Below are 13899 nucleotides of genomic sequence, written 5' to 3' on the forward strand. Positions count from 1 at the left end.
AGAGAGCAGATGATCACTGGAATTGCATCCAGGTCATGGGAGAAGTCCTAGGGCAGCAGACATGGCTGAGTGAGACAGAAGCTAGATTGGAAAGAGCTGAAGAGAGATGGGAGGTGGGGATGCGCTTCTCCCCTAGAAGTCTCGCCATAGAGAGCAGAGGCTGAGGTGGTACTTGGAGGGTGGTGTAGGGTCAGTGGAATGTTCTTTGTAGGATGGGAGGATGCTGGGGCCCTTTGCACAATGATAGAGGTGAGAAACTCAGCCTAGCTGGGAGTTGTGAGGCATGGGACAGAGGCTGCACATGGAGATCCTGCCTTTGCCAGGAGCAAAGGCCCTTCATCCCAGAAACAGTGGGAGGGAAGGAGGGATCAGTGAGGGGAAGGTGTGACTGCTGCTTTGTGGCAGGGGGAGAACTTTGTAGTGCTTCTTTGAAATGACTCTTTTTTTAATGGTATATATAAGCAAAGATTATCTGCTAAGAGCAGAGGATGGTGGAAGGTTAGGGGGCAGGAGGGTGTCAGAGTGTGTTGGGCTCTCAACAAAGAATGGGAGAAGTGAAATAATCATAGTTGTTTTGGAGAGGGGGACAACACAGGAAGACTCCAGAGAAGTGACTGAGGTGACCATGCTGACTTGAGGCCATATGAGACTCATGGATATGGATTCAGAATAAGGTTTATTAGCCTGCTTGTGGATTTTCCTCCAGCCATTGCCAGCTTTCAGTGCAGGTGAGGATAGAGAAGACATTAAGACTACCAGGTTCTTTCTTTTCTTTTTCTAATATATGTGATATTTTTTCTCCAGACACCAAATGGGTCTAAACAAGGACAGACAAAATATGCAATGCAACCATTTAATGATAACATTTGTATTTTTACAGTATGCATAATTTCACTCCTGTGGTTAATTAGTAATGCAAGCTTATCTGTCTCAGATTTAGATGAAATGCATGAATCTAAGTTAATAAAATTGGGGAATAGCAACAGCCCATTTAATCCCTCCTTAATGGCTTCATGATCAGTCAGATGCAGGTAAGTGTTCTTTCAAAGCTTAAAACAAAGTGATATGTAAATTGTGAGTCTGTTTGTAAAGCTGCATAAATGGAAAATTCTTAAACCAAATGTCACACACTTTGTGCAGACACATTTTTCCTTCGATTAGTCTTCACTTTTAGGCATTGGCTTTCCACTCCTTTAAGAATTTTATATTGCCCGAGAGAGTGGTTAATTTTCCTATTTTTGGAGATGACTGTATAGATGGAAGGCATTGGATGCTACACAGTTTGGATGTTGCCTAAATTCCATTGGTTTTTAGATAGCCTTTTTTGTATTGTTGTCTAATATTGGGAAATATTTGTATCATTTAAGATTAAGTCTTGATTATATCTATAATAAAAAACTAAATGTACTGTAGATTATTTGATAATCAAGGTTGTAGGTAAGTTTTCACCAGCATTAGCTTTATTAGTAAGCTGAAAATGGGGGGTTACTATTAAGTAAAACACAAATTATGAAAGGTATGGCTCTTAGGAGAAAGGCTATATTTTGTTCCTGCTTCTGTAAAAATGCTACTTGTTTGAAGGGGAAACAATGGTAGTGTGACACACTACACTAGTGGCAGTGTGTCCCTTAATGGTGCAAAGAGACAAAATGAGCTGAAGAAGAAGGAAAATTTTGCAGTTACACTCCACAGCCCTGAATATACTGAGTGAGGTCACGGTTTTGACAATGGTTTCTCCATGCCACCCTGCAGAGAAAAGGGAAAACAAGCAAAGGTTAAAACATATCTGCATTGCAGTGTACATACTTAAATCTCTTTGTGGGAGCAAAAGTTCCTATCCAAAAATATCATACAGGCTACAATTAGACCCAGGTACTGCTACTGATTAAGTGGAGATGAGTATACAAGGTGCTTTGCTCCTCCTCAGAGGCCTCCATAGGGCACAGAATGCTGAACACAAATGTTGAGTTATGTACATGGCCCATTTACTTATTCCACAAATTGTTTCAAATATGACAAGGAGGCCAACATGGGGTGCATGACTGAGGCTGAGGCAGGAAGATTGCAAGTTCAAAGACAGCCTTAGCAATTTAGTGAGGTCCTGTCTCCAAATAAAAAATTAAAAAGGACTGGGGCTGTGGATCAGTGGTTAACTTTCCTGGTTCTATCTTTTATACAAACCTCCCACTTTCCCCCCAAAAAAAGATATGACAAAGAACTAGTAGAGTGTGGAGAATATTTAAAACTCTAGAAATCCCTAAAATCTATAGAGGAGTAAATGGACAAGACTGTGAATCAGTTCAAGCAGATTGTCTCTTCTGAAGGAGGTATTACATTGTGTCCCTTCGGCCCCACAGGACAACTTTATATTCAGAAGGACACTTAGGTCTTTGAATTTTTTCTCTCACTGCATATATCAACAGTATAGTAAAACAGTTTCCCCTTTCAAACCTTAAAACATACCATGCTCTAATGCCTTGTGGGTCACGGACAACCCTTTTTGCACAAGTTACAGCTTGAGAGATGTCATCTTGCAACAGAACTGGAAGAGAGGTGGTGAGGCATGAAAAGGATGTTCTAACAATTTCCTTGGAAGGTTACACTTAGCCAGTTTTATTATGTTAGGCAGAGGAAAGCATATCAAGCCAAGAATTTATATATCTGTGTTTGTTGGGGAAACTTCCTCTTAATTTTTTTTGTTATTGATGTGAAATAACACAGTGTTTCTCAATTACTAAATTTGTTGGAGGCCTGGAATTATTAATTAATATGGAAGAAAGTCCGCTTTGCACACTGTGAAAAAATACATGCCCAGAAATTTTTTACTCAGCAATTCTACCACTGATGTTATATCCCAAAGAAATAATAAAAGGTCTGGGAAAATGTCTCAGTGGCAATATGCAAAAAAAAATAAAACGAATTGAGAGAGAGAGAGAGAGAGAGAGAGAAATATATTGAAACCCCTTACATGTATCCATAAAGCCATTTGTAGCAATTCATAAAAAGGGAAAAGTGGAAACAGCCTAACAGTGGATTCTCTCTCCCTTTCAAATAATCACATTGATATGGAAATAATTTATGTGAATAGATGATATTTTTAGAGCAAGGTGTATAATAAAATTTAATTTTTGTAAAAACACATTTGTATCTGGCTTTGTATATGTTTAATATAACTTTACATGTTGAAATACATTCAGAAAGAGTATGCACCAAAAATTATCCATGATTATAAATCTCTGGGTAGTAAGACTGTGCATGCTATTTCATCTTGCTTATATTTTTCTAAATATTATTCAATGACCATACATTATTATATAATACAAAAGCAATTTTTAAGTAAATCAGCTAAGTTAAAAATAATTTTATAAAATTGATTTTCTCTTGGGAATTTTAACATTTAATATTTTAAAAATATCAAGTCTGCAATATGTATGCACTATTTTACACACTAAAATTTGTACATGCTATTTCTATTTTCATGAGCTCAGGAGTCTAATACTCTCATACCTTATATACGTAACAAAAAAAAACCTTGAGAGTTCTTTTTCTTATTAAAACACAATGTTTCATCCCAAGTAGATAAATACATGAGGTAATGTTTTAGGTGTGATAATGATTATTTAGGAATTGTATATTTTGGAGATTCAAGCTAGAGGATTTAGAAATAAAATGTCAACATTTCTAATTCACCTTAAAATCTCTCAGCAAAATGTATATATACATACAAGAAGAATCTATGGAAAGATGTTAATTATTGTTGAAAGTGTACAGTCATCTGGGTATTCATTATATGAAAATCTAACTTTCTACATACGTAGGACCTTTCATAATAACTCATAAAACAATCAAAAGGATCACACAATCAAAAGATCCCTAAGCCATTCTCAGGGAATACATGGAATGGCAAAGTTTTAGAAAAGCTTCAATAAGGCCATTAACAATAAATGAGCAGGCACTCCACCACTAAGCTAAATCCCCAGCTCTGTTTCTATTCAGGGAATTTTGAGGATAACAATCACTTTCTAGAAGTTGAGATGGACTTTTTCTAGCTCCCTGACAAAAACCCTTCAAGGCTATTTGATTTGTTTGAATGTCTGTTCTTGTAAATATATGCAGGTAGTTCTTGTGCCATCACTCAAATATTATCTAGTCTTACCATTGCAGGATATACCACAGGCATTAACTGCTCTTGGGGTTTTGCCATCATTACACCAGTAGTGGCTATTGATCTGGAATATCCCATAGTCAGTACTTTGGTCTCCAGGGTTGTAGTTTGTAGCTCTGGTGTTGTAACTACTCTCCCATTCGGCCAGACACACCCCTGAAAAGAAATTGTTTTTTGTAATAAATAGCAACACCAACTGATTCATATACTGTGTATCAAAATCAATTCTATGCAACTAATTGTATTTTACTAGAGACTTACTTTGTAAGTACAAGATGTGTTTAATTGATAAAATATCAGTAACAGGTTAGTTTGAGACAGGGTCTCACTGGGTTCCCAGGGTGGTCTCCTGTCTCATGTGATCCTTCCACCTCAGCCTCCCATGTAGCTGGGACTATAGGTCTGAGCCACCAGGGCTGCCTGCCTCAACACCTTTGTTATAGAGGGTCCCTAGGAGTATCCTTTTGTAGCTCAAATCAGTTTATAAGAATGTGAAGCAAGATAAAGTACTTTTAAAAATCTTTAAATTGCTATTTTTCCATTGCTTTTGCCTTCCCCTTGTTCTCATCTCTCAGACAATACTGAGCCTAGAACAGAAAATGGAGCTGTTGAGAAGGTTGTACAAATTCATAGCAGATACACAGCTGATGGGAAAATGCTTTATTAGAAACATTTAAGGGTTTTTCTGAGAGTGATTTTCTTGTAATATCTAAAGGTGAATTTGGATGTTAAGTTTGAATCTTGAAACCAAGAATTATGGAATAGGAAAGGCTATTCTATGATTTTGTTCATGTACTTACTTGCTCATTCATTTACAAATAGCTATGGAAGGGGAAATGTTTGGGGTCAATCTGAAAAGTACAGAGATTGGAGAATATGGAGTATGCTATACAGTAACTTTTCGTCGTGGCATGTTTTGAATGTTGTGCAAGAAAATGAAGATTAATCAACTTAAAATGAATAATACCCACATCCCTTCAGCAGGTATCTAATTCTAGAGGACCAAAATGATGTTTTCAATCATTGTAAAAACAATGAGGAAGACCCAACTTACAGTTTGCCAAGCTGATTCCGCGGTAGCCATCCATTCCAAGTCTTTTTAGAGTTCTGGCCAACTCGCACCTTTCATAAACCTTGCCCTGGACTATGACAGAAAGGAGAAGAAGCCCCAGAATCAGAAAAGCCTTCATGTTGATGGGGAAGTCAGACCACTAAGCTTACCTAGGGAAGCTGGCCTCAGTATTTAACATCTTAGAACTTCCTTCTTCCTCTAGTGGTTGGGGGCTAGTATACTTTTGGAGCTGTGTGCAGAGCAGGAACTACTTATTGGTTCACCACCCTTGAATGGTTTTTTTTTTTTTTTTTAATGTTTGAAGAGAGATATTATGATGTTCTGAGAATTAATCTACAAGAAAATAAAGTCATGATGTTGTTTAAAGTTTTGGCTCAGGAAGAATTGGGAAAACAGCACTATTTCCAAAACAGGAAATTCAATTTCACTATGAATTTGAACCACTTTAAAGAAAAGACAATGACTATTTTGTACACTTTAAATCAGCTGTGTTTATTTTTTTACTCTATTCTTTTGTCTGTTTTCACTATTTCTATTGATATTTTCCATGCAAAATTATTCTTTTATATATATATTTTTCAATAAATAGATATGACACATATCCCTGTTGTCTTCAAAGTTATATAGCATGATGCCAAATTATTCAGCCAATTTTTTACTTTGGTGTGTTTTTGTTACTATTGTAAGATATTTACATATCTATATAATTTTATTTAAACTTGGTTGCTTTATTTCAAACTTTTAAAATTCACTAAAAGATCTACAATATCAGCTTTCCCCATGTTTCATGGTAAGGAAATGAAAATTTTGCCACATCTGTCAGCTATACTGAAAAACAGTGGATAATTTACAAACAAATCTTTAATCCAGAACATTTTACAAAATACATACTCTGGTATACATCTGAATATATCCTATAATTTGACTTTAAAATGCAGTAAAGGAAAAGTAAAATTCCCAACAAAGTCAACACTGTCAAGCCTAGGAGAATAATGCTGATGGCAAGCTTAGAAAGAGTTTAAATGTTGAATGAAATTGGAGGGAAAGGAAGAGGCAGAGATTACCCATTGATCCTACATTTAAATGTATCTGTTAGTAAGACATTTTTTAAAAAATGAATTTAAGTGAAGAACTCCTTTGTCTCTGGTATTTTGTCAGGCTTTCTTATCTTTTTTCTCAGTGCATCATAGTTGTACATAATGGTGGGATTTGTTGTCTCGTATTAGTACCTGCACATACTACAATAATATAATTGTCTAATATCTCCCTTTGCTTTTCATGCTATCACTTCCCACCTTTCTTTTCCTTTGTCCTCTCTAATTTCCATGTTTATGAGAAAAAAAATATGAACTTGACCTTTTGACTTTGGATTATTTCGCTTAACATGATGGTCTCAAGTTCCATCCATTTTCCTGCAAATGACCTACTTTTGACCTCTTGATGACTGAGTAAAACTCCATTGTGTATATATATATTTTCTTTATCCATTTGTCTGTTGTTGGACACCTAGGCTGGTTTTATAATTTGGCTATTGTGAATTGTGCTGTCATCAAAATAATGGGTATACATGTATTACTACAGTATGACAACTTTAATTGCTCAGGATAAATACCAAAGAGCACTGTAGATGGTTTGTACGGTGGTCCCATGTTTATTCTTTGGAGGAATCTCCATACTGATTTTCAGAGTGGTTGTGTTAATTTGCAATTCTACCAACAGTGTAAAGTATTTCTTTTTCTTCACATCTTCTCTAGCATTTATAATTGCTTGTATTCTTTTTTCCTTTTTTAAAATTTTTGTTCTTTTTAGATATACATGACAGTATTATTTCTTGTATTCTTGATAACTGCCATTCTGACTGGTATGAGGTGCAATCTCAATGTAGTTTTGATTTGCATTTACCTAATTGCTAATGATGTTGAAAGTATTTCCATATACTTGTTGGCTATTTGTATTTATTATTTTGTGAAATGTCTGTTTAATTCATTTGATCATTTTTTAATTGGGCTACTTGTCTTTATTGTTAATTCTTTTGAATTTGCTATATATTCTAGATATTAATCCTGTCAGAAGTGTAGCTGGCAAAGATTTTCTCTCATTCTGTAAGTTCTTTCTTCATGTTCTTTTTTAAAAAAATTATTTTTTAGTTGTAGATGGACAGAATTATTTATTTATTTATTTATTTATTTTTATGTGGTGCTGAAGATCAAACTCAGGTCCTTGCACGTGCTAGGTGAGCACTCTCTCGCTGAGCCACAACCTCAGCCCCTCTTAATGTTCTTAATTGTTTCCTTTGTTTCACAGAAGTTTGTTAATTTGATGCCATCTCGTTTATTAACTTTTGGTATTATTTCCTGAGCTTTAGGGGTCCTATTGAGCAAGTATTTGCCTGTCTCTATGCTGGAGTGATGACCCTATGTTTTCTTTTAGGAGCTGAATAGTTTCTGGCCTAATTCCTAGGTCTTTGATCCATTTTGAGTTGATTTTTGTGCAGGATGAGGGATAAGGGTCTATTCTCATTTTCTATATATGGATACCCAGTTTTCTCAGCACCATTTGTTAAGGGGGCTGTCTTTTCACCAATGTATGTTTTTGGGACCTTTGTCAAGGATCAGATGACTGTAGATGTGTGGGTTTATATTTGTGTATTCTATCCATTGGTCTATGTGTCTGTTTTTGTGCCAGTATCAAACAGTTTTTGTTACTATCCCTCTGTAGTATAATTTGAAATTAGGTGTTGCAATGCATCTAGCATTTCTTATTTTGACTTAAAATTGTTTTGGCTATTCTGGGTCTTTTATTTTTCCAAGTAAATTTTAGGACTATTTTTTTCTAGTTGTGTGAAGAATGTCATTATTGTTTTGATGGGGATTGCATTGAATCTGCATATTGCCTTCATTAATTCTGCCATTTTTCTTTGTTCTTGTACCAGGCACTCAACAGCTGAGCCATATCCCCAGCCCTACTTTGTATTTTATTTTAAAGTCAGGGTCTCACTGAGTTGCTTAGTTCCTCGCTGTTGCTGAGACTGACTGGCTTTGAACTCATGATCCTCTGTCTCAATCACTCGAGACACTGGGATGTGCCACCATGCCCAGCTATTTTAGCAATATTAAGCCAATTAAACCATTTTAGCAATATTAATTCTGCTTATCCATGAGCATGGGAGGTCTTTCCATTTTCTTATGCCTCGTTCAACTTTTTTCTTCACTTTTCTATTGTTTTCTTGTGGAGGTTATTTACCTCCTTGGCTAGATGTATTCCTAGGTTGTTTTTTGTTTTTAGGCAATTGTAAATGGTACTGTTTTCCTGATTTCTTTCTCAGCAGATTCAATTTGTGTGTAGGAAATCTATTAATTTTTGTGTGTTGATTTTGTAGCCTGATACTTTGTTGAATTTGTTTAGTAGTTGGAGTAGTCTTTTGCTGGGGTTTTGGGGATCTTCTAAGTATAGGAGTATCTCATCTTCAAACAGTGACAATTTGACTTCTTCCTTTCTTATTTTTAGTCCTTTCATTTCCTCCTCTTGTCTAATTGCTTTTCTAGAATTTCAAGCACTATATTCAATAAAAGTGGTGATTTTAAAATCTTATTCCAGATTTAAAAGAAAGGGTTTCAGTTTTTCTCCACTTACTATGAGGTTGGCCTAGATTTTTTCATATATAGCCTTTATGATGTTGAGGTAAATTCATACTGTTCCTACTTTCTTCAGTGTTTTTATCATGAATGGGTACTGAATTTTGTCAAATGCTTTCTCTGCATCTATTGACATGACTTAGTGATTTTTGTCATTAATTCTATTTAGGTGATGAATTATGTTTATTAATTTGAGTGTGTTAAACAACTTACATCTCTGGATAAAGATTTTATTTTCAAACTTGTGACATACCAACCAAAAAACCTAAATCCTGGGACTAGAATATTTAAGAAAAACAAAACACTGGGGACAGGAGAAATAACATCAATAGATTCTTAATCTTTTTAAGGTTTGTAACAAATATATCACTTTACACTTTAAGAAAAAATATCAGAGATAATATGTGGGATTTCATTTGGCTTATGTTTTATAAAAGATAGTTAAATACAATCTCTCAAAGAGAAAAATAAAAATTCAAGGTATTCTCCCGTATGAAATAAAAAAATGTACTCCCTCATTAGTTTTTAAATATGTGGAATGGCACAATACATATTTGGGGGCACCCATGAGAGAAGCCATTGAAATTATTCACACTGCTATTTCTACTTTTAGAATATTCTTGATGTACTCTGGGGTAAGTAAAAAAAATAAAAAGAATACCAAAATTAAAGTAGAATAGAGGAGAAAAGGAAGGAGGATGGGAGGATAATGAAATTGGCTAGTAACAACAAACATGATTTTTAGGGTTTCCTTGTTAATGTCACCAGATTATATATTTTAGCTCAATGGCACTGGGCTACTGGAAGTGACCAGAAAATGAGTAGAGTGTCCTAATGGGTCCCTGTTAGGTTTTCAACTAACCTGTGATTTGAATGGCCCACTAGAAGGGCTGATGACCCAGCCTGGCTTGGTAAGGCTGGCTGTGGGGGGATTACTGCCTGTTCTTCTCTTTCTTTCAAGATTTCTCTTGAATGTCTAAGAACCTCTAAGAGTCAGCAGAACAAAAAAACTCATCAGATTACACAGATTAAAAACAGAATAATTCTGAAAATGACTTAATCAAGAGCATGTTATCAATCTGTTTCCTGACAGGTAGTATAAACCTTAGAATAAATAAAACTCCTGTTCTCCTGTATATTTTAAATGTTTACTGTACTGATTTGAGGGGTTTTGAAAAATCTCAGTTTTAAAATATCCCTTATTGTTCATCTAAAATTGCCCCTTCTCTTAGTCTTGTATTTGATACTGTTGAAGACTACCCAGCAGTAAGAGTAGGCAAAAGTTTCAGGGGCATTTTGGAAGAGACACATTGAGTTCATTTACTTGGAAAGAAAGATTTTATTCTAAGGTGTCTCTGTTTTATCATTGAGACATATTCTCAAAACAAATCTTCTCTAAGATACTTAAGTACTCAGGATAGGACACATTGACTTATTAAAAGTTACAAAGCCTAAGGAAATCGAGCACAAGTCAATAACACCACAATTCAGAATTCCAACATTTCCACATGATATCTTCACTATGAAATGCAAAAAGACTAGTAATGTGGGGCTGGGGATGTGAAGTGCTCTCCAAGCACATGTGAGGCCCTGGGCTTGATCCTATTTTATTATAAATAAAATAAAGGTATTGTGTCCAACTACAACTAAAAAAAAACAAATAAAACATTAAAAAAAAGACTAGTAATGTTTGAGTGAAATGATCTCTAATCTGTAAATGGAAGACTATGGAATAGGAAGGAGTTAGTACAGAGAGCTGCACCCCAGGATTGCTTTGTTCAAGCTTAAAAATTTAATTGACCATCATTTGGGTGGAGGGCAAGGATGAGGGATGGGTATAGATTGTTCACCCCCCCCCCAAAAAAAAACCCTCAAAAAATACAAACAAATTCCAAAACAAGAAACTTCTAATTAAAATACTTTAAGCAGATTGTTTTAGATGTTTATTTGATACTGGAAATGTAGTCAGCTAGCATGAAGTATTTCTCTTCATTACAAAAATTCCATATATTAAGAATTGAACAATGGGGGAAAATTTAGAAACATTTTTATTTTATTTTTTTGCCTGAGCACTAAACCTTCTAAAAAGGCTCTACAAAATCTTGAGGAGAACAATCATTCTCTGCAGTGAAAGGCTTGGGTTTTCCAACACAGCACTCATCTATTGCAATCAAATTCTGCCTCAGTGCAAACTCTGTAGACTTCTCTAATGAAGAATCATCTGCAAGCAGCATTTTCACCACCATCTGAAATGCTTCCAGTCTGTTGGTCAACCTGTTTGGTCTCTTTGGGTTTTGATGCTATTGCTTTAGAGCAACTGTTAGCTGATTGTCTTCAAATACTTCTATGCCATCTGTTGCATGTGACTCTGGTTCTTTGGCTGGTTAGTGAAAAACAGTGCTGTGGATCCCGCCTCAAACTCAGAAATGTCAGGCAAGCTACTTTCATCTGATTGCTAAACTTTTTGGTAGTGCATTTGCTTGTAGTCAGCAAGTTCCTTTTCACTTAGCTTCCTGAGTTTGTCTAACACCTTCGATGAAGGAACTCCTGAGGGCAAATGTCTCTTGAAATTTTTAAAGACTTGTTAGGTCTTTTTTCACCTCTATGAGACTGATGGAGAGAGTAAGTTTTGCTTCATTCTGGAGAGAAGCTGCTTCTATTGAGCCAAGAGCCAGATCTGCTGTGTAGAGAGTCCTTTCTTCCTGCCAGCGACTGTGTGCAACAGGAGCCTCTCTTTTATGAGGAGATTGGTGTATTGTGTAATGCAAACAGTGGAGCTTTTTCTTCTAAATCCATCCCTCATGTCCCTGTCCTCAAGCTGTGGGTTTACAGAATAATCATCTCTTGTCTTCATAAAGCCAGATTCATCTCCTCTTTGAGGTGGACTCCCTCCCATGTCTTGCAAAAGCAGTGAATATGCATTTCCCCTCGGTGGAAAGAAGTGGCTGAGTTTAAGGATGGCTTTAGGCCTGAGCCTAAGCAACTCAATTTTAAAACTCCACTTTGAAACCTGCAATCTCAACAGGCACACATATGGAGCCCTCCAGTATGGCCCTCAGGCACAAACAAGTTACCTCTCCCCGCCCTAACAAGCTCAGAGTGAAATCTGTGTCATGTTGTCCTCACCCCATCAGGGAAAGAGGTAAGAAAATCAGTGGGGACCACCAGACCAGATGCTTTAACCCTAAGGCAAATGACATCACTGAGAAATCCAGTGGCAGCTGATAGGGATTGAAAGGGTGGTCAGAAGCCCCAAAATTTAGTATAAATAATGGAGTAAATGAATAGACATTCAGCCAGCTGACACTGATGTCCTCATGCTGGAGAGCCTGATGAGGACCTGGACTGACATCCCAACTCTTCCCATCGTTGCCTTGTTCCTCTGCATCCTTCTCACTGCTCTCAAACTCTACAGCCACATCTTGACCCTGGTGAGAGCCGCAACTTCTCACTACGACCCTCTCCTCACCCCGCTGTCAGCTCCACCTGAGAAGTGAAGCCTTCCTTGGCTCCTGACCTGATCACCATGGTCTGAGTGAGTGTGCATCTGCTGGACTTAAAGCCTAAGGCTTGAGACTTTTGATATGATACTTGACTTAGCATGCAGAGGGAATGTCTGTCATGAGCCGGTCATGATTAAGTGTGTTTGCAGTGCTTAGAATGAATCTAGCATTTTTTGCTGTTAATTGATTATATCTACTGCAGTGCCTAGCATTAAAGATTGTCATTTTCAGGGCTGGGATTGTGGCTCAGCAGTAGAGCACTTGCCTAGCACATGTGGGGCCCTGGGTTTGATCCTTAGCACCACATAAAAATAAATAAATAAAACAAAGGTATAAAAACATTTTTTAAAAAAGGATTGCATTTTCTTGATTAAGAACCTATAGAATGAAATTGTATTGAGTGATTTAAGTGAATAAAGCATCTAAAAGGTCAGAAGCATGAGGACATTCTTTATTTCTCCCCCTCAACTGCATAAGTCTCACCTTTTGCCCATCACGACACTGAGAATTAAAAGCTAAGAGAAATAAAACAGCGGGGAAAAAAAAGAGCACAAAACACAGAAACTAGTGTCAATAGCAGGGGCAGGACAGGCAAACTCTGAGACGGATCAGGCTTCTGTGAAAAAATGGAGCCTGAGGGGCTGGGATTGTGGCTCAGAGGTAGAGCACTTGACTAGCATGTGTAAGGCACTAGGTTTGATCCTTAGCACCACATACAAATAAAAAAATAAAATGAAGATGGAGTCCATGTCTGCTTTATTTATAGCGGGAAATATCTAAGGCCTTCCATAGAATGTTCTTCACCAAAATAGGACAGAGGTGGGCTTTGCAGTTCCTAAAGAGACACACCCATCTCCAGTACTACTATGAGGGACCTTTCTAGCAGTGTGGAGGGGAAGGTCACGTGCACTGGGTGATCTATTGCCATGGGAGAACCATGAAAAGTTCCCAATGCTAGGCCTATCCCTCCCTGGCTTCCATGCTGAGAGAATGTCCTCATGTATTTCACGGATGGCTTCCTGCAATGGACAACTTCTTTGATCATGAGAAAACCTGTGACTCTCATCATTACTCAGTAGTCAACATGACTGTAATATCTACTGTAGCTTCCTTTACCAGGTTTGTGTAGCAGTGGTGGTTCCTTTGGCACAACACTATTTACTATATGGTAGCCACCATTGGGATGACATGGAGGAGGTACTAGTTCTCCTGGAAGTCTTTCAGAATCATAGGGTCCCTTAGAGCACATTCCATTTCTTCTCTAAGCCACCTCTCTGGGTTGCTGGGAGATGTGTGAAGATATCCTCTGCTTACCACCACTATACCAAACTTTATATTGTTAAAAATCAGTGATTCCCTGTCATAAATAAGGCTCATGGAACAACTTTCCTATCTCCACTTCCACAATGCTTTGCCTCCTGTTCCATGTTAGAACATAAGAGATCACTTATAAAGCAATATGACTTTAACACTGAAACCTACAGAAATACATCTATCCAACCAAGTGCTGCCTTCAAAGATAAT

The 13899-nt window shown here is 36.9% G+C and overlaps 1 protein-coding gene and 1 pseudogene across 1 annotated transcript; both read right to left on the reverse strand.

Moving 5' to 3' along the window:
- Positions 1–1425: 1425 nt before the first annotated feature.
- On the reverse strand, positions 1426–5355 carry LOC113181208 (lysozyme C). The gene is made up of 4 exons (XM_077798966.1): positions 5220–5355; positions 4157–4321; positions 2464–2542; positions 1426–1746 (listed from the first exon to the last, which is right to left on the reverse strand). The coding sequence occupies exons 1-4, from the start codon at positions 5353–5355 to the stop codon at positions 1680–1682; spliced, it is 447 nt and encodes a 148-aa protein (XP_077655092.1). The 3' UTR covers positions 1426–1679.
- A 5598-nt stretch (positions 5356–10953) lies between these two features.
- Positions 10954–13639, reverse strand: LOC113181221 (periphilin-1-like; annotated as a pseudogene).
- Between the last annotated feature and the right edge of the window lie 260 nt (positions 13640–13899).

The sequence above is a fragment of the Urocitellus parryii genome, chromosome 5, assembly GCF_045843805.1.
Source record: "Urocitellus parryii isolate mUroPar1 chromosome 5, mUroPar1.hap1, whole genome shotgun sequence".
NCBI classification, from domain to species: Eukaryota; Metazoa; Chordata; class Mammalia; order Rodentia; family Sciuridae; genus Urocitellus; species Urocitellus parryii.